The 25,389-nt window shown below is 43.3% G+C and overlaps 1 protein-coding gene across 1 annotated transcript in view; it reads left to right on the top strand.

The window, feature by feature from the left end:
- Positions 1-15,300: 15,300 nt before the first annotated feature.
- PPFIBP2 (PPFIA binding protein 2) overlaps positions 15,301-25,389 on the top strand; it is a 104,447-nt gene continuing 94,358 nt past the window's right edge. Inside the window, exon 1 of the mRNA XM_063118420.1 lies at positions 15,301-15,394. Coding sequence (XP_062974490.1) covers positions 15,331-15,394 — 64 coding nt within the window. The 5' untranslated portion in view covers positions 15,301-15,330. The remainder of the gene's footprint in view (positions 15,395-25,389) is intronic.

The raw sequence follows: 25,389 nt of genomic DNA, 5'->3' as shown, positions 1-25,389 counted from the left end.
CAATTTGGTGTCATCTGCAAATTTGATCAGCGTTCCCTGCACCTCCTCGTCCAAATCATTAATAAAAATGTTGAAGAGCACTGGGCCCAGGACTGAGCCCTGCGGTACCCCACTCGTTGCCTCTCCCCAGTTTGAGAAGGTTCCATTGATAAGTACTCTTTGAGTCTGATTCTGTAGCCAACTGTGAATCCACCTCATAGAATGTTGGACTAGATGGACCCTTAATCTGATCCAGCATGGCTCTTCATGTGTTCTTCTGTTCCAAACTGTAAACAAACTCCTTTCCATTGTAACATACAAAGGAAAGATGGAAGCAAGGAAGGCTTCTTTGTTTAAGCAAAAACTGGCTCTTCTGATAGACCCTTGGTCTGATCCAGCATGCTCTTCTTATGTTCTTAACATAGGCTGAGCATCTGAAAAGGAGGACAGGGCTCCTGTATCTTTAACAGTTGCACAGAAAAGGGAATTTCAGCAGTTGTCATTTGTATATATGGAGAACCTGGTGAAATTCCCTCTTCATCACAACAGTTAAGATGCAGGAGCTATACTAGAGTGACCAGATTTAAAAGAGGGCAGGGCACCTGCAGCTTTAACTGCTGTGATGAAGAGGAAATTTCACCAGGTTCTCCATATATACAAATGACACCTGCTGAAATTCCCTTTTCAATACAACTGTTAAAGATACAGGAGCCCTGTCCTCTGTTTCATACTTAACACGTCTACCTGGCATCTCAATTTTTAATGTGGCTGGATCTTTATTCACAATCATGGGAAGGCTGTGACCAGTGGACCTGTGTGCCTCCTCAGTGTGCTGTATGATGAAAACATAAGAAGTGCCCTGATGCTGGATCAGACCAAGGGTCCATCTAGTCCAGCACTCTGTTCATACAGTGGCCAACCAGCCATCGGCCAGGGACCAACAAAACAGGACACGATACAGCAGCACCCTTCTGCCCATGTTCCCCAGCAACTGGGGCACACAGGCTTACTGCCGCAGATAGGGGAGGTAGCACATAACCATCAAGGCCTAGTAGCTCCAGATGCCTTTGAACAGTCTGTTGGGGTGGATTTTTCAGGTGTTTGATGTTGTTAATTATGTTGTATAACAAGCACTTTGTAATGGTAGCTGAAGTGTAAACATGGTTTTTTTTCTTAGTCCCAGCCCAACTTGTGATGCCACTTACCTAGCAGTCAGTCAACAACTTGATGATGTGGTTATTAATAGAGGAAAGGTATATTTTGAGTTTGCTTCTGTAGTAGCAATAAACAAGAGGAGAAAAGCTTGAAGAATCTACATCTACTGCCCACCAGATGTCTTGGACTGCAACTTCCAGCATTTCTGACCATTGATCATGCTGGCTGGGGCGTATGGGCATTCAAGTCCAAAACATCTGGCAAGCACCAGGTTGCGGAAGTCAGGTCCTACAGGATTCACAGTGGTGAAATATCTGAGGAGGGAGTGCAATGAAAGAATGTCTGTCTGTCTGTGTTTTTCCCCAAAATAAGAAATGATGAGGTACAAATTGGCCCAAGTTAACATCAGTCCTGTCTGCTCTCCCTCCAATGATCCCTATCCCACCTGCATCACTTTGCCCTATGGACAGAATGCCCAATTTTGAACTCCAGAACAACCCAACCTAAACTACCTGGTGGTGGGGAATCCTATCTTTTGGTCTATTTCGGGTCAGTAACATAACTCATGTGACTGCCGTTTAAGTGACTGCAAGAGCATAATGTTTTGAGTTATGAGAAGTAAAAGAACCACTTTAAACCTGATATTTTTCATGGCCATATTTTAGGGGGAAATATGAACGGCATCCTGTGAGGAAGTACATGCATGTATCTATTTTTGCACGCATCCCCTTAATTAGAAGCTGCTGAAGGTTCCAAATGTGTAAATGGTCAGCAAAGGACGCATTTGGGCAATTTCTATACGTGATAGTATACATTGCTGTTGATTCACCTGTGTAAGAAAATGTCTTGTATGAAGTGGCTTATATGAGATATTCAACATCGATAGCCTTTAAGTTTGTTCCATCATGGGTTGGTGATCCATTTGGTGGCCAGTTTTATTGCAAGTTTGAGGGCTTTGTGAAGTGTAGTGGCTAAGAGATGAACTGGATTTTTTCTGGTTCATGTCCCAGTGATGGCACTAACTCTGTGGGTGGCTTTAGGCAAGACTCCTGCTCTCCTTGCAATATTGGAATAGTAATGCTAACCTGTTTTACAAGAACTTTGTAAAGATTACTGAGGTTGCATTCCCTATGTACAGGTATATAGGAAAACATCCCATTAATTGGCGGGAGTCCTTTGCTCTCCCCTTTTTCTTCTTCTTCAGGACTTCTGAGTAAACATAGGATTTGCCGGAATTATGAAGTCTTTTGAGCATTTAGGAAAATCACTTTATACATATTATAATGTATATGGGTGTAGACAGCTTTTTTATGTGGAGGAGGGAAGAGAAGCCTATAAATTAACATTAATATTTACCACATACTGTTTATTTATTTATTTAGAATATATATCGGTCCCCATTGAAAAATTTCGGAGTGGTGTAGAAGATAAAATGAAAAATAAAAACAGAATAAAACAGTTAAAACAAAATTTAAAAGAAGCAAAAACAGAGATTCAAGGCTGCATATTAAGGAAAGGCTTCTGGGAATAAAGATGTTTTCAGGACGTGCTGAAAGGAGTACAAGGTTGGCCAGGGAATTCCACAGGAGGGGAGCCACCACGCTGAAGGCTCTTCCCCTGGTGGACTCCAATCGAAGGATGGATCTATGTGGAACCACCAGGAGCAGGCCCTCGGATGACCTCAGTGACCGGACAGGTTGGTAAGGGAGAAGGTGCTCTCTCAGGTATCCTGGTCCCAAGTTGTTTAGGGCTTTGTACATAAGTACAAGAACCTTAAACCTGGCCCGGTAGCGAATAGGTAGCCAGTGCAGGTCCCTCAGCAGAGGAGTTACATGCTGGAAAGGGGCAGCTCCAGACAACAGCCGAGCTGAAGCATTCTGCACTAGCTCCAGCTTCCGTTGCAGCTTCAAGGGCAGCCCCACATAGAGCACGTTGCAGTAATCCAATCTTGAGGTTACCAATGCCTGTACCACCATGGCCAAACTATCCCTGTTCAGGAGAGGCTGTAGTTGGCGTACCAACCAAAGATGGTAAAAGGCACTCTGAGCTGTGGCAGCTACTTGAGCTTCCAATGACAGAAATGGGTCTAAGAGTACCCCCAAACTACGAACCTGTTCTTTCAGAGGCAGTGCAACCCCATCCAGAACAGGCAATGAGCCTGTCTCCCGGACTCGGGAACCACTCACCCACAGGGCTTCCATCTTGCCAGGATTCAGTCTCAGTTTATTGGCCCTAATCCAGCCTGTTACTGAGTCTAGGCACTGGTCCAGGACCTGCACAGCCTTATCTGATTCAGTTGTCACAGGGAGATAGAGCTGCGTGTCATCAGCGTATTGATGGCATTTAGCTCCAAATCCCCTAATGACCGCTCCCAATGGCTTCATATAGATGTTAAATAACATTGGGGACAAGATGGTGCCCTGTGGCACTCCATAGCTTAATTGCCAAGAGGCCGAGGACTGGTCACCCAATGCTACTCTCTGAAAACGACCCCGTAGGTAGGACCGGAACCACTGTAACACAGCGCCTCCGATGCCCATCCCACGGAGTCGATCCAGGAGGATATTATGGTCGATGGTATCAAAAGCCAATGAGAGATTGAGCAGGATTAACAGGGTTGCATTCCCCCTGTCCTTCTCTCGATAAAGGTCATCCATCAGGGCGACCAAGGCTGATTCAGTCCCGTAACCAGATCTGAACCCAGACTGGAATGGGTCTAGATAATCAGTATCCTCCAAGAGTGCCTGCAGTTGCTCCGCCACAACCCTCTCAAGTATCTTCCCTAAAAAAGGGGTGTTTGCAACTGGGCGGTAGTTGCCTAATACCATCGGGTCCAGGGTGGGCTTCTTCAGGAGCAGTCGAACTACTGCCTCCTTAAGGACAGCAGGGACCACCCCTTCCCAGAGGGAAGTATTTATCACCCCCTGGACCCACCCAGTCAGACCCCCTCAGCTTGCTTTTATAAGCCAGGAGGGACAGGGATCGAGAGGGCAAGTGGTTGGTCGCATTGCTGCAAGCACCTTGTCCACATATGTATACATACTAAGATTAAAAACAAAAACAATAGTTTAGGGCTGATAATAATAATATATAATAATATATTTATTTATTACCCCCTCTCTCTCTGGATCGAGGCGGGGTACAACACAAATGAAAACACCATAAAATATATATAACTAATTAAAACATTTAAAACCAATACATTATTAAAAGCAGCACATTATTTAAAAAGGCATCTTAAAATTTAACTGGTAGGCCTGCCGGAAGAGATCAGTCTTTATGGCTTTCTTAAATTCTGGAAGACTTTCAAAGAAGATTTGTTTGAAATACTCTTATTCCTGAAATCAACTTTAAATCTGTTTGTGAGTGGCAAACATAAAACAAAATGTTCTGTTTAGGAATGCCTGATGTTTGGCCAAAATAGCTTTGTAGGCTCTACCACCTGAAGAGCTATGTGAAACTGGGGTTGAGCAAGGCTGGGAGTGCTGAAAAACATCAAAGAAACTTCAGTGAACTGTTGGCAAGTGCTGCAAACTGAAATATGTAATGCTATTAAAATGAGGTTTTAGGCAGTATGCAGGTAACCTTATTGACAAATTGTGGCACATACTAGTGCTCATATTTTTACAATTCTGTACATTTATAAACATTCTTTTTCATCCTTTTGGATACTTGGAAAGAATATGTCGATGTCTGCTTTCTATATATTTTGGAAATTAGACACTTCATTTTCAAAATATATAGAAAGCTAGTGCATAGATTTTTTTAAAAAAAGATTTGTACCCTGCTTTTCAATCAAATGCTTGTCAATGAACATTACAACCAAGAGGTTGTAGTAATATTAAAAACCAAAACACACAAACACAGAACAGCCCTTAGTTCACTTCTGGTGGATGAGGCAACAGTGTGCTTGCCTTTGGTTCTGCAATCCTAGATTAACTGGCAGTTGAAATTGAGGGTCCTCTCTGGAGGGGGGAGGATGGAAACTCCCTAAAGCTGCTCCTTGTAGCAAATCATAAGTATGCATAGTGACTCTTAAGTATATATAGTAGTGTATTTACTCTCTTAACAAAAAAAAGTACACACAGGATTTTTTTTATCGGGTTCTTCCTTTTGCACAGTGTTCTGTAATGTATTTTTGAGGAGCATAAATAGCAATCCCATTTCTCCAAGTAGTTACGCAGTATGAATCTTTTGGGAATATAGTCGTAGGATGTGCAGAATTCTTTTTTTAGAAATCTGACAACTTTTGATTTGTAGAGCAATATACTATGAAATATATAGGGAATGTATGGGATTGGACATCCAGACCTAAGTAAAATATTGTAACAGCTGATATAGCAAGAGAGATGAAAATTTTAAAATAGACTGTACATCCTTAAGAAAAAAACAGCCTTAATGTAGTTTTTTTTATTTTAGTGTTGCATTATTTTATTATCAATATACAAAGGATCTAATGTAAGTTTGAAATGTAAAGATTTATTATTATTTTTACTAACTGCCACTTGCCAGACAATTACACAGCAGTGGAAAAAGTTGGACAATTTGAACTTATCAGCATGGTACCAAAATATATTGTCAGTGGCAATATCAGAAAAAATAACTCATGACTTGCTTTTAATCAAAAACAGAACTGCTATCTTTTTATGCTATATGGTGGAGATTTAGTCAACGTACATCACAACCAGACCTACAACAATATATGCTTGCTTCAACTTGGAGCATTTGGACATTATAACAACAAATGAAGATTATGCAGCACATTTATTAATTAGGTTAATTGTTTATTAGTTATTTTTCCTCCCTTTTTTCTTTTCTTTTCTTTCCTTCTTTGTGTTATCCTCCCCCCTTGCATTAATTAATTTTATATAACAGCTGTTTAAACATCAGTTGTTAGGGGACTGATCACTTTTTGGTTACTATTAAAATAAATTAAAAAGTTTTAAAAAATCTTAGTGCTGCATAACATATTCACAGGGTTATATGGAAAGCTAAAAAATAACTTTGGAAACTAATTTAGAGGAACAACCATGTTATTCTGTTAGACCAAAATCAACATAGAGTCTTGTGGCACCTTAAAGACTGACAGTTTTATTGTACAATCACTTGTTTTGTATCTGTTTAATACTGTTAAAAGCATGAATACAGTTAGAGCCTTAAGATGAAATCACGCATGCTTCTTAAAGTCTAGTTGGGAATCTTCCCCTACTTTAGTTAATGCATCTTCAGCACCATTCAGAAGTTCATCATTCTCACTCAAAATGGTACTGCACACCCTCCAGCTGCTGAAGAAGGCACTTTTCCTGCCTATTGCCTGCAGCTAATCTCTGGTGCAATCTCACAGGTATCCTTCTAGCCTGCCCCATTATCCTTTCCTTCACGACCACGTCCCTATTAAAATTGGCAGGGTTGGGTCTATTACTGGGGACAATAAAATAAATCTTCATAGGTGAAACCCACAACATTTTCCCAAATCCCACCATACTTCCATGCAGGAAAGAGAGATTAAAGTGTGCATGATGGAGAGACTTTCCCAAATATGTAGAATGGAGGGGGAAAATTGGTATAGAACAAGAGAGTGCTCTCTCTGGGCCCATCTACACCAAGCAGGATATCCCACTATGAAAGTGGTATGAAAGAGTTTTATAAAAGACAGGAGCCACACTACTGCTTTATAGCGGTATTGAAGTGCACTGACAACTGTTGGGGCCCAGGACACCGCTTTCATACCTTTTCATATCCTGCTTGGTGTAGATGTGTCACGGGCCCCAACAGTTGTCAGTGTACTTCAGTACCATTATAAAGCAGTAGAGTAGATCCTGCAGTTCACTTCAATACCGCTATAAAGCAGTAGTATGGCTCCTGCCCTTTATATACTGCTTTCATACCACTTTCATACTGGAATATCCTGCTTGGTGTAAATGAGCACTCTCTCTCTCGCTCACGCACACACACGCACCCTAAACGGAGAAAGGGGAAATCACCAGTGAGGAACTTAACAAAATAGAAAACAATAACTGAGGTTTATTTAACAAAGAGAAAGAAAGAAGTCAAGGAACAACTAAGGTTTATAATATAAAGTTAGTCTTTAAGCAAAATCATAGAAGGCAATGGGGGATCTAATAGTTATCTATAAGCAAGTGATCAGGATCTCACAGGCCTGGATACACAGTCAGGCAGGATCCAGCTGTAGGCTTCAGTTTCTGTCACTCCCTCACTGTGGAGCTGCAAATGGATGAACTTCACCGTGTGATAGCAAGAGGCTGCTTCTCCATTTGTTTCTCTGTGGGGGTCTTTTTACTCTTTTTGTAGTCACAGTTTCTCTTTCCTCAAGTTTTCAACTGTCACTTTCAGAATCTCTTCAGAATACTTCTCAGCATTTCCTCAGAGGGAAAAACCCCTTCAGTCCCATACTTCAGTTCCTACAGTCATAGGCGTGCGCAGCACATTTCATTTGGGGGTTCAGCCAGGGGTTGTTTTTTTTAAGGTAAACATTGATTGAACATACAGTAATAAAGGACTTTTTTCACTCATCAAACAAACGAAATAAACGAAAACTGAAGTAAACTGTATTTTTGTTATTAACAAGTAATATGTACTTTAAAAATACACATTTTGAAACAGAGACTCTGAATACTTTTTTTTGCTGTAGTAATAACCAGGCATATATAAAGATACAGTCAATTTTCACCATCTTTAAATTTAATCAGATAATGACCTAATCCAAACTTACTAAAACAGATTCAAGTTTCTTGATCTTCTTGTCCTAAAGAAGGAGGCGTCGCTCACCAGGTGTTATGGACTTAAATTCCTCAATAACATCATTATAATTAACTGACAAAACCAATTCTTGTTCAATGTACAAAATCATGAGTGAGTCGAGTCGCTGTTGGGACATTGTAGTTCTTAGTTTGGTTTTTACATGTGTTAGTTTCGAAAATGCTCTTTCACATGAACAGCTTGTAACAGGCAAGATTACAAAACATTGAATACATTTGTAAAAGGCCTGGAACATGGAAGACCGATCCGATTCCTTTAGCCAATCAAGCCATTCTCTGGTGGTGTTTGTAGTGCTACCTTTAGGAACAGATCCTTCATAACCCCGAAGCAGTCTGACTTCAGCTTCCAACTCATCCAAGGACACTTTAAATTTTTTGGAAATGATTCTAATATCATCCCTGCCAATGTCTAAGCTCAACAGCTTTCCCACTGCAGTCACAATTTCACAAGTCTCCTGTTCAAATCGCTGGTCAATGCAAGTAATCATTGAGTCTAGGAGTGGGTAAAAGGAAGTTATTCTCTCCTCCTCCTCTTTTGTATCAAAGTGATGCTGGGACTCAAACATGTCATCAATCCGAGTAGATATTCTTCTCTTCTTAACTGGGGGAATAGATATATCACACTCTTCACATATTTTCACGCTGTCATTGAAAATAGATTTAAAATGTTCTGGGTCACTTCTCATCGCAGCCAAAGAGTTACGCAAACTTTTCACCCCTGTCATTGCAGTCAGTAGGTTGAGTTCTGGAGCCTGAAGAGCCTTACTCACTTTTACCACCATCTGGAGAATAGGGTGCATCATATGAAGGGCAAAGATGAACTTGAATGAATTTAGTTCATGGATAAGGCCCTTGGCTTTTATTTTAGCGTCAGCAAGGCGAGTTGTTTCATTTATCTCTTTTAAAGCTTGTAAAATGACGGAGTAGTTTTGTTTTACAGCAGCCACTGCTTCTGCTCTGCATGCCCATCTTGTGTTTGACAGTGACTTCAAAGTTTTCAACTGGGATCCTACGTCTTGTGCAATTTTCTCCAATACTGCATGTCGCACAGCACTCCCCTCCATGAAAGCATAAAGAGTCTGAATAACACCAAAAAAATTAAACACAGTTCTGTTTTGTTGACTTGAAGTGCATGCATCTACTAGGACGAGGTTCAAGCAATGTGCATAGCAGTGAACATAGAGTATTTCACTGTTTCGATGTTTACATTTCATTTGAACTCCTGCAGTACATCCAGACATAGTAGATGCACCATCAAAACAGACAGACATCACTGAAGACCAGCCAATTTTAAGAATGCCAAGGACCTGATCTAACTGGTCAAAAACAGATTGAGCATCAACTGCTAATAATCTCTGAACAGATACAAAACGTTCAACTGGACCATGTTTTTCATTGTCGAAGTATCGCACCACAATGGACATCTGTTCATGGTGTCCACAGTCAGTAGTGTCGTCGGCAATTATTGAAACCATTTTTCCATTTAGTGAAGAAATAATTTGTTGTTGCACAACATTGTGACAGGCCACAATTAAATCATTTTGGATGCGATTGCTCAGATAGGTAGCATTTCGAGGAGAATGTTGCACATGCTCTGCCATTACGGGATCATATTTTTGGAGCATAGTGACAAGATCTAGAAATAAGCCTTTTTCAGCACTGTCAGCTTTTTCATTGTGACCCCTGAATGGTCTCCCACCTTTTGCCAAACACAGAACAATGTCAATCAGACGCTCCATTATTCTTCGGTTATGGCAGCGTTCTTCTTCTTGCTTAGTCAGATAAGCCTGCTTGCCCTCATCTAACAATGCATCAATAGGTTTCCCTTCATTAAAAGTTGACCATGAAGAAAAGCTCAACACATGAGATTTTGAAAGTTGGTGGTTTTTAAAAGTTTTGCTAGCCTTATGCCAACTTCTGAAGCCCTTACGAATAAATGCTAAATCAGGGTGACCTTTGTTTGTTGGCATATTAGAGGAGAAGCAACGGCAGAAAAAACAAAATGCTGCATCCTTTGATGGGCTGTATTCTAGCCAACTATACTTTTCATACCAATCAGAATGAAAACTTCTTTTACTTTTTGCCATTTCAGTTTTAGGAAATATGCTCAATTTAGGCTGATAAGGACCTCTAGATAATCGGGACTGGCGTTCTAATCTGTTTTTTGGAACATCACAGGCTGGGTCATCAGGTGAAATGTCTGATGGCTTTGAAGAGGAACTACACTGACCTGAACTAACAGACAAAGTCTGTTTCTGTTGTTCATTACTCAGTTCATTGCACACACTAGAACTAGTGGCAGCAATAACTTCATCTTCACGTAAGTTCTTCAGTGAGGAGTCAGAGCTATTTGCACTAGTATCAGCACATTCATTATAGTTCAGTTTGTCTGCTCCTTTCTTTATCTTAACCACAAACCGATCCATATTTAAAATTTGCTACTGTACCCCACTATTTCAGTGCACAGGTTGCTACACTTGATGGTCCCGAGTGCTCAGGCTTGCAACTCCCTTTTCTCCAAAGGCCCTTTTTCTGAAAATAAATAAATATTGTAGAGCTAGGAACAGTGTAGAAAAAAGCAACTAAAATGTTCATTTGGCTTTAACAACTTTAGCAAAAACAGCTGAACCCAATGGAATTTTTTATGCAAGTAAGTAGGGTGACCATATGAAAAGGAGGACAGGGCTCCTGTAACTTTAACAGTACTGTAGAAAAGGGAATTTCAGCAGCTGTCAATTGAAGAGGGTGAAATTCTCTCTTCATCACAACAGTTAAAGCTACACTAGCTATAGTAGAGTGGCCAGATACAAAAGAGGGCAGGGCTTCTGCAGCTTTAAGTGTTGTGATGAAGAGGGAATTTCAGCCTCTTCAATTCACACCTGCTGAAATTCCCTTTTCTATATTACTGTTAAAAATACAGGAGCCCTGTCCTCCTTTTCATATGGTCACCCTACAAGTAAGTGATCACCCAGTCACTCCCTACGTAGGTGGAAGGGGGGTGGGAGAAAGGGGATGCCTGGCAGGTTATGAAAAAGCCCAGGGCAGACAAATAAAGCCACGTGCACGCACGCACGCACATTGCAACTGGATCTGGAAAAAGGATTTGCACTTGAGGCCAGGGCAGGAGGGCATTGCAACAGCTGGAGAAAGATGGGGTGCGAGGTCTGGGCAGGGAACAACCCCATCAAGCCTCGTGCAGCGCAGCTGGAGAGAGGAGGGGCACTTGAGCCCCCGCAGGAAGCAATCCCCGGCAGGCCACATGTAGCACACACCGAGGCTAGGAAAACATGAGGCGTTCGAAGCCAGGGCAGGGAGGGAGCAATCTCCGGGGAAGCCGTGTGCAGCATGCACTGAGGCTGGAGTTAGGCGAGGCGTCCGGCGCGAGGCCCGTACAGGGAGCAACTCCCAGGGAAGCCGTGTGCGGTGTGCGCCGAGGCTGGAGATAGGTGAGGCCCGGGCAGGGCCAGGGCAGGGAGCAACCCCCAGGGAAGCTGCAGTGTGTGTGTTTTACGTATGTGGCGACAGATTGCTGTTCCTCCGTGCCTTGTGAAGGGAAAGGAAATTGGGCCAAGGGCTTCAGCTGGCTAACACACACACACACACACACACACACACACACACGATGAAGACTCCAGCTTCAAAATTGTGACACTTGCCTCCAGCATGACACCCACCCAGCCAGTCACCCCAACGCAGTGCGCCCTACATGCCTCCGCCCGCTCGCCAGCCTCCCTCTCCCCATCCAGCACAACACGAGAGAAAACCTTCTCGCCCCTACCGCGCTCGGCTCCTGCTTCCTCCTCTAGCTGCTGCTGGCTGAGCTGATAATAGTGGCCGCTCTGTGCTGAGGCAATGGGGAGGAGCGGGAGACACCCCAATCACCACGGAGCAAACGGACCCAAGTGGCTTCACCCTAACCCAGGGCCGGTGCCAGACTATTTGGTGCCCTAGGCGAGGGGAGCTATTTTCACCCCCTCCCCCCGAAAAATTGCCAACTTTGTTTTGTCTACTTAGAAGCCCAATTGGGTTCAACAGGATTTACTCGGGTGTAAGCGCGCTCAGTATTAGAATCCCGAGCTGATCAACAGCAGCTGGGAATCTCCCCATTGAGAACTGGATCATTCTGAACTCAGACAAAGATGGGCTTTGGCCCACAGGTTTGGAGGTTGGGGTGGGAGCAGAGCCCCCCCTTTTTTGTTTCAGTGGGCCCAGCTCACCCGGGACAGCCTAGCAGAGAGCCCATTACCTTAGAGTAGGCTTCGCTCCCTTCCTCGGCTTCCATCGGCCTACTCAACTTCCTCATCCGAGCCCTCTCTCTCCCTGCGGCAGAGGAGGAGGAAGCCCCACGTGGGAGAGTCCCTTACCTTAGAGTAGGCTTTTCTCTCCCTTCCTCGGCCTCCATCGGGCCGCACCTTTCGGCCCCTCTTCCCCGGCCTGCCCAAGCTCCTTTGCCGTGCCATGAGGCGCGGACAGCCTTCCACGTGAGAGGAGTCGCAGCCGGAGTGAGGGGCTGGAACCGCCTTGCCAGCCGCTCGCGCCAGAGCCACATAAACGGGCGCAGCCGCTCCGGCACGAACACGTGCAGTGAGGGAGCCGGCCCGCCTCCTCTCCTGCATCCGGGCACCGCCTCGCCTACGGCCTACCTCCTTCGCCTTCAACGGGAAGCCTTCCACCGCTTCATCCCGGCCCACTCTATTTCTTCTCCCCCCGGCCTGCGGCGGGTACGCTCGCAGAGTGGAGCCAGGACCGGCTTGCTAGCCCAACCAGCGCAACCCAGAGCTGCCAGGTGACATTGGGCTGTCGGAGGGTGGGCCCATCCACTGCCGCGCCTCACGGCCGGGCTCTCGGCCTACACCAGCCGAGACAAAGTGCAGGAGGCTGCGAGGGCCTGAAATCCTAGACTCAGAGCTACTTTGGCATGGGCAAAGTGAGGGGGACCAATGGCTACTATTAGCAGACCAAGAAAATAGCTTACTTTCACGAACTCGCCTGTAGCTTCGTGGTGCTCCTGGCTGCCCTCGCCTCGCCTGTCGCCTCGTGTTCCTCGGCTATTGCAGCTGTGGGAGGGGCGAGCAGCTTCCGGGCGCGTTCCGGAAGCCTGAATGAACGTGTGTCGAGTGGAGCCGCCCCTCCCCCCGAGCGTCCCTCCCTGCTTTGCTCGGCTGGGCAGGCGCAGGGGCGGATCTCTCGCCCGCCCAGTCGTTTCTCCCTAGAGAGCTGCTAGAGTGGCTCTGGGAGCAGCAGCGGGCGGGGGTGGAGGGCGGCTTGCTCAGCAGGGACGGGGGAAACAACATGGCGGTGGCAGCACATTAGGGGGTTCAATTGAACCCTCTGAATCCCCTGTGCGCACGCCAATGCCTACAGTTTTGAAAGAGGTAACACTTCTTAGCGTTGCATAGAGCACGCTCACACTGATACAAGCACATTTAAATCTGATTTTCTTTTCTGTTTTTCACACAAGAAGAGGGGCTGAATTGTGCTTTAAATGTGCATAATCTATTTTGATTAAAGGCCACTTTTACAAAGACATAAATTAATGTAGAGGAAAAACCATTTCCACCATCATTTCAGAAGTATTCTGTTGAGCCCCTAAATCTGGAAAACTTTCTGATCACAGCAAAATAAATCCTAGTACTACACTTTAGAAATTACTTCATATGTTCCAGTATCTTAGAAGTATGCTAAACTGGGACCATGGAGAAGTCCCAGTTTAGTATACTGAAAAGAAATTTCAGAATACTGCTGAAAAGAAATCTGGATTTTCCAATTCAAAATTTTCCGGAAGGCTCTGGAACTCCTCCTGAGAGAGACTCTTCTTGTCCTTTCCTTTCCTTTGCCTTCCATGGCAGGGCTAAAGCCTTCTTGTTTCAGAGGACCTTTGGGGCATGAATTATGTTTATGCTCCTGTACTTCATTATTGTTACTGTCACAGATGCCAAATTTTACGAATAGCTGCTTTGTATTTTTTATGTTCTGGTGTTTTAATATGTTAGCTGCCTTAAGCTTTAGTTTTTTAAAAAGGAAAGATCAGATATAAATGTTTGAGATAAGTTTTTTTTCCTATACAGGTAATATTTCAGTATAGGAATAAACCACGTATGAAGTAGTCCAAACAGTTGGGCCTGCAGGGTCCCCTCAGACTTAATTTCTTGATGTTTTAATTGCCTTTTTTGTGTAGAGATGTTTATGTATAGATTCTGAAAGCAATGAAATTAGTTCACAGTGTAGTCAGATTCCTCCATCAGTATGTTTTTTTTAAAAAAATAATCAGTGATATGCATTTAGTGATGTGGGTCGTCTGGAAATTTTGAATTGTAAAATTGTCTAGAATTTTTTTTAATTAGTTGAGCATGGTTTTTTTTAACTTGTATTAATTAAACAACAAAGCTTTTAAAAATAACCCTTGTTAATTTTTTGTCCCAATATACTACAAACATTTGACCTGAAATATTTGAGATGGGAAATAAAATCACTCCTAATGTGATTTGAACGTTATATTATGTAGAATTTGTTATTGGAATACTTGTAAAAATTTAAAGACAATAGCATGTGCTTCCCTTACATTATTAAATTGAAGGGGGGGGGGAAACCAAAGGTGCTGAAAATTATTGACACACTAATATATTTTAGCAACCCAAAGAGCAGTGCATGATATGCTGACAACCACTAATCTGTTTAAACAGAGATTCAACCCTCCTCCCCTGAGGTTCTTGGGGCACCTTCAGTTTCATTGTCACTACCTATTAGTTACATACTGAGGCATATATGTATTTCAATGACATGTAGGTCTCACATACTTGGTAGGAATCATCACCAAAAAAACCCATTAATGATAACTTTGAAACTGCTAAGCTTGCCTAATATTGCATTTGCAATTGGCATCCATTCATTGTTATTAATGAACTTGTGAAATTAAAAAAAAAATCCACGGAAAACTAAAGCAATAGAAAAAATTCTGGAAGTGTTTCCTCCCATCTTGCTGTTTACATTGAAGGTGGTGGGGTCCCAGCATTTCTGGTGCACCTGTGGGATGAAAATCACAGTTCTTGCAACATGAAATAATGTCTTGCTACAGCTCCTGATTGGTCCACATAGATTTAGCTCTGTGGCTGTTCTGGATGTTTTTGATTGGCCATTTTACTGAGGGATATATATTGCTGTTGCTGTTATATTTTGGGGAAGATGTGGATTACTCAGGATCCTAAGGAACTATAATAATGGAAGAATAAGAGCTTTGAATTCCACCTTGGTCAGTGACAGCTGCAAATAGATTTGCTCTTAAAAACATTCTGCTTTTTGACAGTTGTTGATTAAGCTTATTGGTAGAATGAGATATGGTAGAATATTGATATGATTTGATAAGCAAGAACTTTTTCCTTTTAGACAAAGAAAACAAGGTCTGAGCAAGCTAGAAATCATGGCGTCCGATGCTAGTCACATGCTTGAAGCTGCTCTAGAGCAAATGGATGATATCATTGCAGGTATGGTAATGATTTACTTTAAACTTCTACAAATAGTAGACATGTCTTCAAATCCACTGAATATTAAAGTGTAATAATGGAAGTCTCATGGTTCATACATACGTCTCATGTACACACAAGCACATACACAGAGCTTTTCTGCTATTATGATTTCTAATTTTTGTGAACCGCCCAGAGAGCTCCGGCTATTGGGCGGTATAGAAATGTAATAAATAAATAAATAAATAAATAAGCTTGCTTTTCCTGTGGGCCAGGGAATTGATGGGTAGGAGGGGGTTCAGGACTACCAGACGTGATAGTAGTTTAGCTCTTTGTAAGCTTTGTTGGTTGCTACACATGCAAATAGATCTGAGAGTTAGGATGGGGCTTGGTGTCGTACCTGCAGATATCATAAAGGTGTGGTAGCATTCTAAAGCAAAGCAAAAACAATGACATTTCATTTATCCTATGACATTGGGCACTTCTGACCAGGTGAAATGCTGCAGATTATCATTACCTCCCCTTTTCTCTCAACTTTCTGATGGTACCATACCTGGTAATATTAACAAGTGCATCAAGAAGAGGAGGGATAGTGAGACAGCTGCTGATGTACTAAGCAGAGGAAAGCCATTGTATTCCCTGTATAACTACCTAGGTAAGAAAGGGCATTTCACATGAGAGTGAGTTCTGGAAATACCATTTCTTCCTAAGAACTGCACAAGGGAATAATATGACTTTTCTTTGTTTTAAGGAGCTATTAGTGCCTTGGTATCATCATCAGCACTCTCCCACCGCATCCTGGTGCACTATGCCAATATTGCCAGGTATGTTACCATCAAAAGTGCAGCATCCTCAAATTCTATTACCTTCCCTTCCCAATTCAATTTTCTAATAATACTTCTCCTGCCAGTCCTGGCAAAACTGTTTAGGAGAAGGTAAGCAGACTGTCTGACTATTGGATGTGTGAAGGCATTCGTTTGGAAAATTAAGAAACTAGTTGTAATAGTTTACGATATCCTGTCTTTGAGAGAGCACCTGAATTACTTTGTTACTCATTACACTACTGCATGGTATCATGTTATTCAATTGAATGGGAACTCAAATGAAAGAGGTCTAAAGTTTATGTATGACTTCTCTGAGGAAAGCCCCATTAAATTCAGTGGAACATCAAGGTAAGTGGGTATAAGAATACAGCCTAAATCTGAATGAAGAGGAAACATCTCTAAAATGTTAGCTGTATTTGCTAATGAAAATGGTGAGACACATGATACTGTTGTTTTAGGATATCAAACCCTTGGGGACATAAAATCTGTCTCTTATTTTAGACTGTGGCAACTCCTCCACAGAAAAGAGCATCATACTACAGCCCGCGAGTATTAATTATGTTTGAATTTTGACGTAACTCAAACAGTGTAAGATCAGCCTTAGCTGGGAGTGTTTTGTGCTCCCCCTTCCCACCATGTGCTGTGAGAAGTTCAGGCAGTTTTGTACAGGGTCAGTTTCTTCTGGAGAGGAGAATATTGGATTGCAGTGTTTTGCAATATTTTGAATGAGGAGGCCAAAGCAGGTAGTCCTAATCCCGAAACAAGATCAATATGGCTTTCTTTTAGCAACTCTTTCCTCTTTCAAGTCTCCTGCATATTTCCCCCCTTTTCATATCAAACTCGAAAAAAGCTTTCTGCTCCCTCATGGGTAGGACAGATGTTAGCTCAATTTCAGTTTCTTCAGGTTCTGGTAATGGCCCATTTGTTCCGTATGACCACATGGAGCATAGGGAAAGAGCCAGTTTTCTTGATTTTAAGAAGAGGATGTGTGTAGGATGTTGGGAAAGTGTGCTGTGATGGGGGTGGGAAACATCACTATACCATCCAAAGAAAAAATGGTGATCCTGTCATTTTAATTGATAATGCATGACACTGTTGTCTGTGTGGTAGGTTTGAGCAAGGACATAATGTAGGTAACTGAAGTTGGGCACAGTATAAAAGGACAACATTTGTTCCTTAAAAAATAAATAAACACATTTGGCATGTGCGCAGTTAGTAGAAATAAAAGCTTTCTTGCTTGTAATTGTGGACAATTTAAATGTGATATTACATTTGGATTCTTTGAGGGCAAGACTGTCAGTCCAGATCATCAAGTGGAATTGCATTTGATGTGATCAAATATGACAGATAAGTCAGTATCTCTAGGCTCTTCTGCTTTGGTACAGCTATACTGATAAGTGCTGTGAGAATAAGGATGCTGGATGATCTGTTTAGTTGGCCGGCTTTGCCTTGCACATGCAGAAAAGATTATAATGAGCATGAGCAATCTTTATGCATTTTAAACATCCACATATAATCAAATGTGGTAGAATCTGCATACACAAATCAACCCCCTGGAAACTGTCTTTGTCTCCCTGAAGGTTGGCTTACCTCGCATAGGAACCGCAGCACTGAAGCCATGTTTGGTTTTCTAAATATGTGGATATTTACTGCATATTTTAGCAAGAACAAAGGCTGCTGTAAAATAACATAGCTAGGAAGAAAACGTGATTAAATGTACATTCTCTGTATGCACTGCTCTGCCTCCTCACCACCAATGCTGTTGGGGCCAGTGTGAGACTTAGGCCTTTGCTATACCTACCTGCAAATCCGTGTGGGAGGAGGGGTGATCTCGCATTGTAACTAATGCAAGTTCCCACCCTCATCCTGATGGGGTGGGGCTCTAGTAGAGAGCGACTCTAGTAGAGAGCAGTTGTGCCCGCCATTTTGTTGGTGTTTCAAGGGGCAGCAGTGCAGGCGTGCTGCAGCGACAAGAAGTAAGTTTTTTTTTTAAAAAAAACAACTTTAGCAATCCCCCCAGCCCCGATCTCTCCCACCCCCAGCCCTGATCTCTCCCCTCCTGGCCCCAATCTCTCTCCCCGGATCTCCCCCCCTGGCTCCGATCTCTCCCCCTGCCCCGACGGGCCCAGCGCTCCTGTGGAGCGCTGCACCCCATCCGCGGCTTCTCCCAGCTACTCATGAGTAATTACAGTAGCCAGGAAAAGTGGCAGATCAGGCTACACACTCGTGGTCTCGGGCTCAGCCCGAGACCGCGGGTAATACCAGGCCAAAAGTGGTGCCCGTTATCCCGGGCCAAGGGAGGGTTACCCCCGCCTGAGCCCGGGATCCCCTGTGCGTCATCTGGACGCACAGGGGTGAGCCAGGAGTTCACCCCGGGCTAAACCGTGGTCTAGCAAAGACATTAGGTGATCAAGCAGGTTGCAATAGTGAAAGGAGGACCAGCTCCAGTGAATTCTTATTGGTGAGCTCCTGTGGCAGGTGCCCAGCCTTGTCTATCTACCCTTGATGCTGGCCCTTCCTACAGTGGTACTCAAGTTGGCTTACTTTATGGAAAAAGTAGAAATATATTTGGGTGTCATCAGCACTATTTCTCTATGACTTTGACAATTTGGGTGTTATCAGCACTATTTCTCTATGCCTTTGACAGCAGCGTCAGCTAAGGATAGTGTGTCTCCTCTGAATGAATGCTTAGAGGCAGTAATGGGCTGGATGAGGAAAAACAAACTGGAGCTGAATCCAGACAAGACAGAGGTGCTTGCTGTCAAGGGCCCTAACCTGAGTTTGGAGGTGTGTCAACCAGTTCTGGATGGGGTTAGCTATATCAGTGCAAAACAGTCCAAGTGCCATCAAAGCTAAACATCTGGGGATTCATAGTGTGAAAAAGCATAGAGAGAAATTTGTAGGAAATGGCCAGTTACCAGATATAAACCAAACTTGTCACCCCTGATAAATAGCAGCTCCTGGTCTACTTTTCACTTCATGTTTATAAAGTTGTTTATAGTTGTTTTTAGATGTGCGTTTCTGTGTGTTTTTGTCGTTTTAAATTTTGTATATTGTTTTTAAATGTTTGAATCTTATTTAAACCGCCCAGAGAGCTTTGGCTATGGGGTGGTATAGAAATGTAATTAATAATATTTTCTCGGCCATATTACTAGAAGCTGACATTTGTTTTGATTTCTTCTCTCCACTTAATTGGCATGTATTATTCTATGTAAACTTTCTAATTTGGTTGATCCATGTTGAGGGAGGAGACACAAGTCGCCCTTGTTGAATTGTAATTTCTGGAAGTAATTGTCTTCAGGATTTTAGTGCCTATCATAACAGGCTGCCCAGTGAGCTATTTTATTTCACATTAATCTCAACAACATCCAAATTGCTGTATTCAGAATGACTAAATTGATTGTTCAGCAGCTATTCTACATGTTACCTAGAATTATAACTTTAGTAGATGTGAAAACCTTCCCAAACCTCTTACTATTCTGCATTATTAAAAGTATTTAAATTGTTCCTTTGTATTCAGTATGTACCTTTAAAACTGAACATACCTTGGTGGAGTGAGTGATTTATAAAACAGAAATTAAGAGAACAAAGTATTAACAGTAACTTAGGCAAGTTTTACCGTATTTTCCGGCGTATAAGACGACTTTTTAACCCAGGAAAATCTTTTCAAAAGTCGGGGGTCGTCTTATACGCCGGGTGCCGTCTTATAGGGCGGGTGCTGTAACTTCCAAACTTACTGTTTGGGTTCTGAGGGTGTCGGGGGTTGAGGCAGGCAAAGGGAGCGCGAGCTCCTGAGTTCTCTGTGTGTGTGTGTGTGTGTGCGTGTGTGTGTGTGTGTGTGTGTGAGAGAGAGAGAGAGAGAGAGAGAGAGAGAAAGCGAGTGAGAGAGCGTGAGGGAGGGAAGGAAGGAGGAGAGCGAGGGGGGCGAGCAACTCCTGACCGAGGTCTGTGTTCTGTGTGTGTGTGCGCGCACACGTGTGTGTGTGTGTGAGAGAGAGAAAGCGAGCAAGAGAGCGCGAGGGAGGGAAGGAAGGAGGAGAGCGAGGGGGGGCGAGCAACTCCCAACGGAGGTCTTTGTGTGTGTGTGTGTGTGTGCGCGCGCACGTGTGTGTGTGTGTGAGATCTGAGAGGCAGAGAAGGAGGTAATAGGATTGAAATCAAATCTGATGTTTTTTTAATTTTTATTTGGTGTGCGTTGGAAGAGGGGTAGTCTTATACGGCGAGTATATCCCAAACTCTATATTTTAACTGGAAAAGTTGGGGGTCGTCTTATACGCCCAGTCATCTTATACGCCGGAAAATATGGTAATTAAAAAAAGAAGATAGTGAATCCTATATAACAGATGAATTTGCGAAACACAAGTGTCTTCTGGTTTATGTCTCTTCTTTTTTTATATATATATTTTTATTTTTCTACATTACTTAAACATACACATTTACATTTCACATAAAAAAACAACAACAACAACATACTGCATAATGTTGAATATTGAATACATAATATCTTATCTTAATAACATAATCAAAATTAACATACAAGTGCACCCCCCACCTCGGGATCTCATTCCTGATTCCAGAATCTCATACTTTCTTCTGCTGGTGGTTTCCCACTTCCTTTAGAAAACACAAATATTAGGAACTGTTTCCAAATTCCTTCAAAATCATTTGATTTAACTATACCTCTTCTCCATTTAATATTACTTGTTAATTTATGTCTCTTCTTCAATCAAGGCTGATTTACAGAGCCGGTGTAGTGGTTAGAGGCTGGCCTGGGACTGGAGCAGCACTCCGCCATGAAGCTCACTGAGGGTTCTCTAAATGAACACTCATGACTGGCTACTCACGGATGTTTGTGTGACCCTCTTGCACTTCTCCCATTCCTTCCCTTGGTTATTCCTTTTTAAAAAGACCCTGGATATTACAATTCTTCTGAAATATCTCTGGATGTCCAGCCTTGTGCAGCCAAAGTTGCACTACAAAACAACCACTAGCGGGTGCCGTCCCATTCAGTACTATGGGGGGGGGGATTTTCAGTTACAGACTATGTGGTAACTCCTCTACTCCTGCATAATTCAGCTCATTACAATTGCACAAGAGAAGCAGGAAGCAAAGTGCCAGTATGTAAACGTGATTTCCCTTTAATGTAAAGAAGCCCTCAGTGATCCAGGGCAAGTCATTGCCTTTTAAACCTAACCTACTTCAAAGATTTATACTGAGTATCAAATGATACTCAGAAGAACCATATATACTGCCTACATTTGTGGATGAAAAGTGGGAAATAAAAATAAAAATACATTACTACCTGACGTTTATGACTGTCTTGAGACAATATTCTTGTGGCATTTTCTCCATGCCATTTTTGTAAGCACGGCTAATAATATATTTATTTATTACCCGCCTCTCCCTCTGGGTTGAGGTGGGGAAAAACACTAAATGAAACATAATGCATAAAATTAGTTAAAAGAACTTATAAAACCAATACAATATTAAAATAACAATCACAGCATCTTAAAATTCTTAGGTTTAAAATTCATCTGGTTCGGCCTGCCAGAAGAGACTAGGCTTTACGGCTGTCTTAAACTCAGAGAGAGCATTAAGCTGATGAATCTCCTCTGGCAGGCCATTCCACAGTCTGGGGGCGGCAGAAGAAAATGTCCTCCGGGTAACAGTTTCCAGCCTAGTTGTGGCTGACTGGAGTAAACCCTTCTCAAAGGACCTGAGTGTGCAGGGCGGATTGTATGGGAGAAGTCAATCCCACAGGTAACCTGGACCCAAACCATGTAGGGCTTTAAAGGTAATAAGCAACACTTTATACTTCGCCTGGAAACTTATTGACAGCCAGTGAACTGATTTTAAAATTGGTGTAATATGGTCACCCCTAGGTGTACCAGTGACCAACCTGGCTGCCATATTTTGAACTAGTTGAAGTTCCCGGACTAGGCACAAAGATAGCCCTATGTAGAGCGCATTGCAGAAGTCAAGTCTCGAAGTCACCAGCGCATGCACTACCGTCCTTAGGTCTTCCAACTCTAGGAAGGGGCATAGCTGGCGTATCAGCCGAAGCTGATAGTAGGCACTCCTGGCTGTCGCATCTATCTGGGCTGTCATTTGGAGCTACAGATCCAGAAGCACCCCCAAGCTGTGAACACAGTCTTTCAGGGGAAGTGTAACCCCATCCATAACTGGTTGACACACCTCCAAACGAAGGTTAGGGCCCTTGACATTAAGCACCTCCATCTTGTTTGGATTCAGCTTCAGTTTGTTTTTCCTCATCCAGCCCATTACCACCTCTAAGCATTCATTCAGAGGAGACACACTATCCTTAGCTGATGCTGTTGTCAAAGGCATAGAGAAATATATTTGGGTGTCATAAGCATACTGATAGCACCCCGCCCCATGCCTCCAGATGATCTCTCCCAGAAGTTTCATGTAGATGTTGAACAGCATTGGGGATAGGATGGCGCCTTGCTGTACGCTGTACAACAGCTCCTTCTTTGAGGAGCAGCTATCACTATGTTCTTCTGGATTGCATGATAATTTCCATGTCAGGATAGCCATTAGTAGGACTGTACAGTGCTGGCATCGGAACGCTCTACATAATCAGGAAGAACTATATGATGAACCTTGCTACTAGGGGTGTTTTCGGACCCCCCGCTCCGCCCCGCGGGCAGATCCAAAAATTTCGGGTCGGCCCGCTCCACGCCGCTCCGCTCATACTCTGCTCCTCTTCGCCGCGGAGCTCCGGCTCCGAATTGGAGCTCCGCAGTGGAGGGGAGTGACGCCAGGTAAGGCCGGGAGAGGAGGGCGGGAGGTTTACCGGGCCCTGCCGCCATCGCTGCCTGTGCGGCGACAGCGGCAGAGCCCGGTAAGGGACCAAGGGGGAGAGGGGCCTTACCTGTCTCCGTCCGTGGTCCGTCAGCGTCTTCAATTGAGCCCGCGGTTCAACCAGGAAGTCTGGGCCACAAGTCTGGGCCGCAAGTCTGGGCCGCAAGCCTGGTTGAACCGCGGGCTCAATTGAAGACGCCGACGGACCACCGACGGAGGCAGGTAAGGGAGAGGAGGGGGGGTTACCGGGTCCTGCCGCTGTCGCCGCATGGGCGACAGCGACAGTGGCAGGGCCCGGTAAACCTCACTTACCTTTCCGGCAGAGCTCCGGATTGAGGCGAAGGATCCGCCTTCACCTCGATCCTCTTCGCCACGCTCCGCCAGCCTCCCAATCCTCTTCGCCTCCGCCTTAAGGGCAGGCAAAGCCCCCCGCTCCGCTTCTAATTCGCTGGTCCAATTAGAAGCGGAGCACATCCCTACTTGCTACATGTTATAGAAGTGGCATAAAGAAGACACCCATGAGGATGCTATTTGAAGCTGGTTCCATGTGTAAAGTGGCACTAAGTGTGAGGAATTTGCTCATCAGTTGAAGCATCTTGCTATATGGATACCACCTTTCATAGTACTTGAAAATGTTTTGCCATTCATTAAACTTTTTTTGTCTCCGCAGCAGTTGACATTTTTGTATAGTTAAGTCTTAAGAAGTGTACATTTATAGTGGGTACGTTTTAGAAACGATCATTTGTAGCGAGCTGGAAAGGAGGAGAGAAAATAAGATACTGTTTCGTTACCCTATTATATTTGCCTTTTCTAATTCATGTCACTTATTTGATTTGTACATCTTTCTGGATGGATAAACAGAAGGGTGAAGGTGAGTTAAGAGCTAAATGAGAGGAATTGGATTTGTAATTTATGTTGTCAAGTCTATGCTCAGTTGGTTAAATGGGAAATGGTATGCATGGTTTAAGTCATTGCTTACATTTCTACATAGCTTCTCCCTCTCTCCTGCATCATGAAGTTCTCTGCAGGCAATGCCCTCTTTTTTTCCTTCCTTTTTCCTTCCAGCAGAAAATGAAAGGGCTAATATGGCAACTGCAGCAACTTGGGTTAAAAATAACACCGCACAAAAGAATGGCATGTGTCTGTGCTTGGAAGAGAGGATGTAAGAGAGATTGTGTTCTCTCCATGACATGCTGAGGTCTAAGAGCTCATTCTGTCCCTTTTCTACCCCCACCCACTCAAAGCAAGATATTCTGGAAGATCTGTATAGAGTCCGGGGTTCTTTTGAGGTATTTGATTTAGTAGCTCCCCTTCCTGGACTGACAAACTACAAAACTGCATGATGACTTGCTTCCTCAATAGTAGGAGCTGTTGAACAGGGACCTCTCAAGGATGTTTGCACTGTTACATGTGAATTATTATTTTGGATCATGACTATTCTCCAAGGCCAGATCTACACCAAGCAGGATATAACACTTTGAAAATGGTATATGGAATGTATCATGGGCCCCAACAGTTGTCAATACCATTATAAAGCAGTAGTGTAGATCCTGCCCAAGTCAAAGGTGCAGGGCTACAGATGAGCAGAGAGGTCCTTGTCTTTGTAGATCAAACTACTCTGGTTCTGAGTGGATTGAGCTTGCCTAATCTAAAATACTCTCCTTGTTCCTTCAGTGTTTCATTTTAATCAGTTAGATTGACTGAAAAGTGTACTCTTAACTCATGAGGCAACAGATTTATTTTCTTTAAAAAATCATTTTTAATATAGCTACAATTTTAAAACGTCTGGTGGCAAACACACCTCAAAAGACGTATCACACAGTAGGGAATGTCTTTTTTAAAGGTGCTCCAAACATACAGCCATCTCAAGCAAAAAGCATACTTTCAGTGACTAGGCTCTAGAATTTGTACGAGTAGAAATGTGCTCACAGGGCACACCCACTGGAGGAAGGCAGAGAGGGCAGTGAAAAACAACTGTGGAGGGTTGGGAACATTCACTCGACAGCACATCAGAGGTGAGTATCTGATTTTTTTGTGAGAAGGACATGAAGCAGCACACATCTCTTTCCCTGAGTTCTCATATTCACTGTGGCTTGAAGAAAGTAAGATTCAGCAGGAATCTTTGACTGGGTTCAAGCAACACGATAACTAACAGTGCATTATATAGTCAGTGGTTGGTTAAATAGTCAACGGTGGGTTGTTGTGTCATCTGTTTGGACACAGTTGGTTATTCGGCCAAAATAACCAAGGCAAATAACCAACGCTATGCAGAATTGATTAGTTATCGTGTCGTGTGTTGGGCACCATTGACTATCGCACACAGTTGGTTATTTTCAATGACTACAGAGTTCCTTGGCAAGAGCGACC

This window comes from Elgaria multicarinata, chromosome 2, assembly GCF_023053635.1.
Source record: "Elgaria multicarinata webbii isolate HBS135686 ecotype San Diego chromosome 2, rElgMul1.1.pri, whole genome shotgun sequence".
NCBI lineage: Eukaryota > Metazoa > Chordata > Lepidosauria > Squamata > Anguidae > Elgaria > Elgaria multicarinata.
The sequence above is the reverse complement of the archived record's forward strand: the minus strand, read 5'-3'. Positions and strand labels throughout refer to the sequence as shown.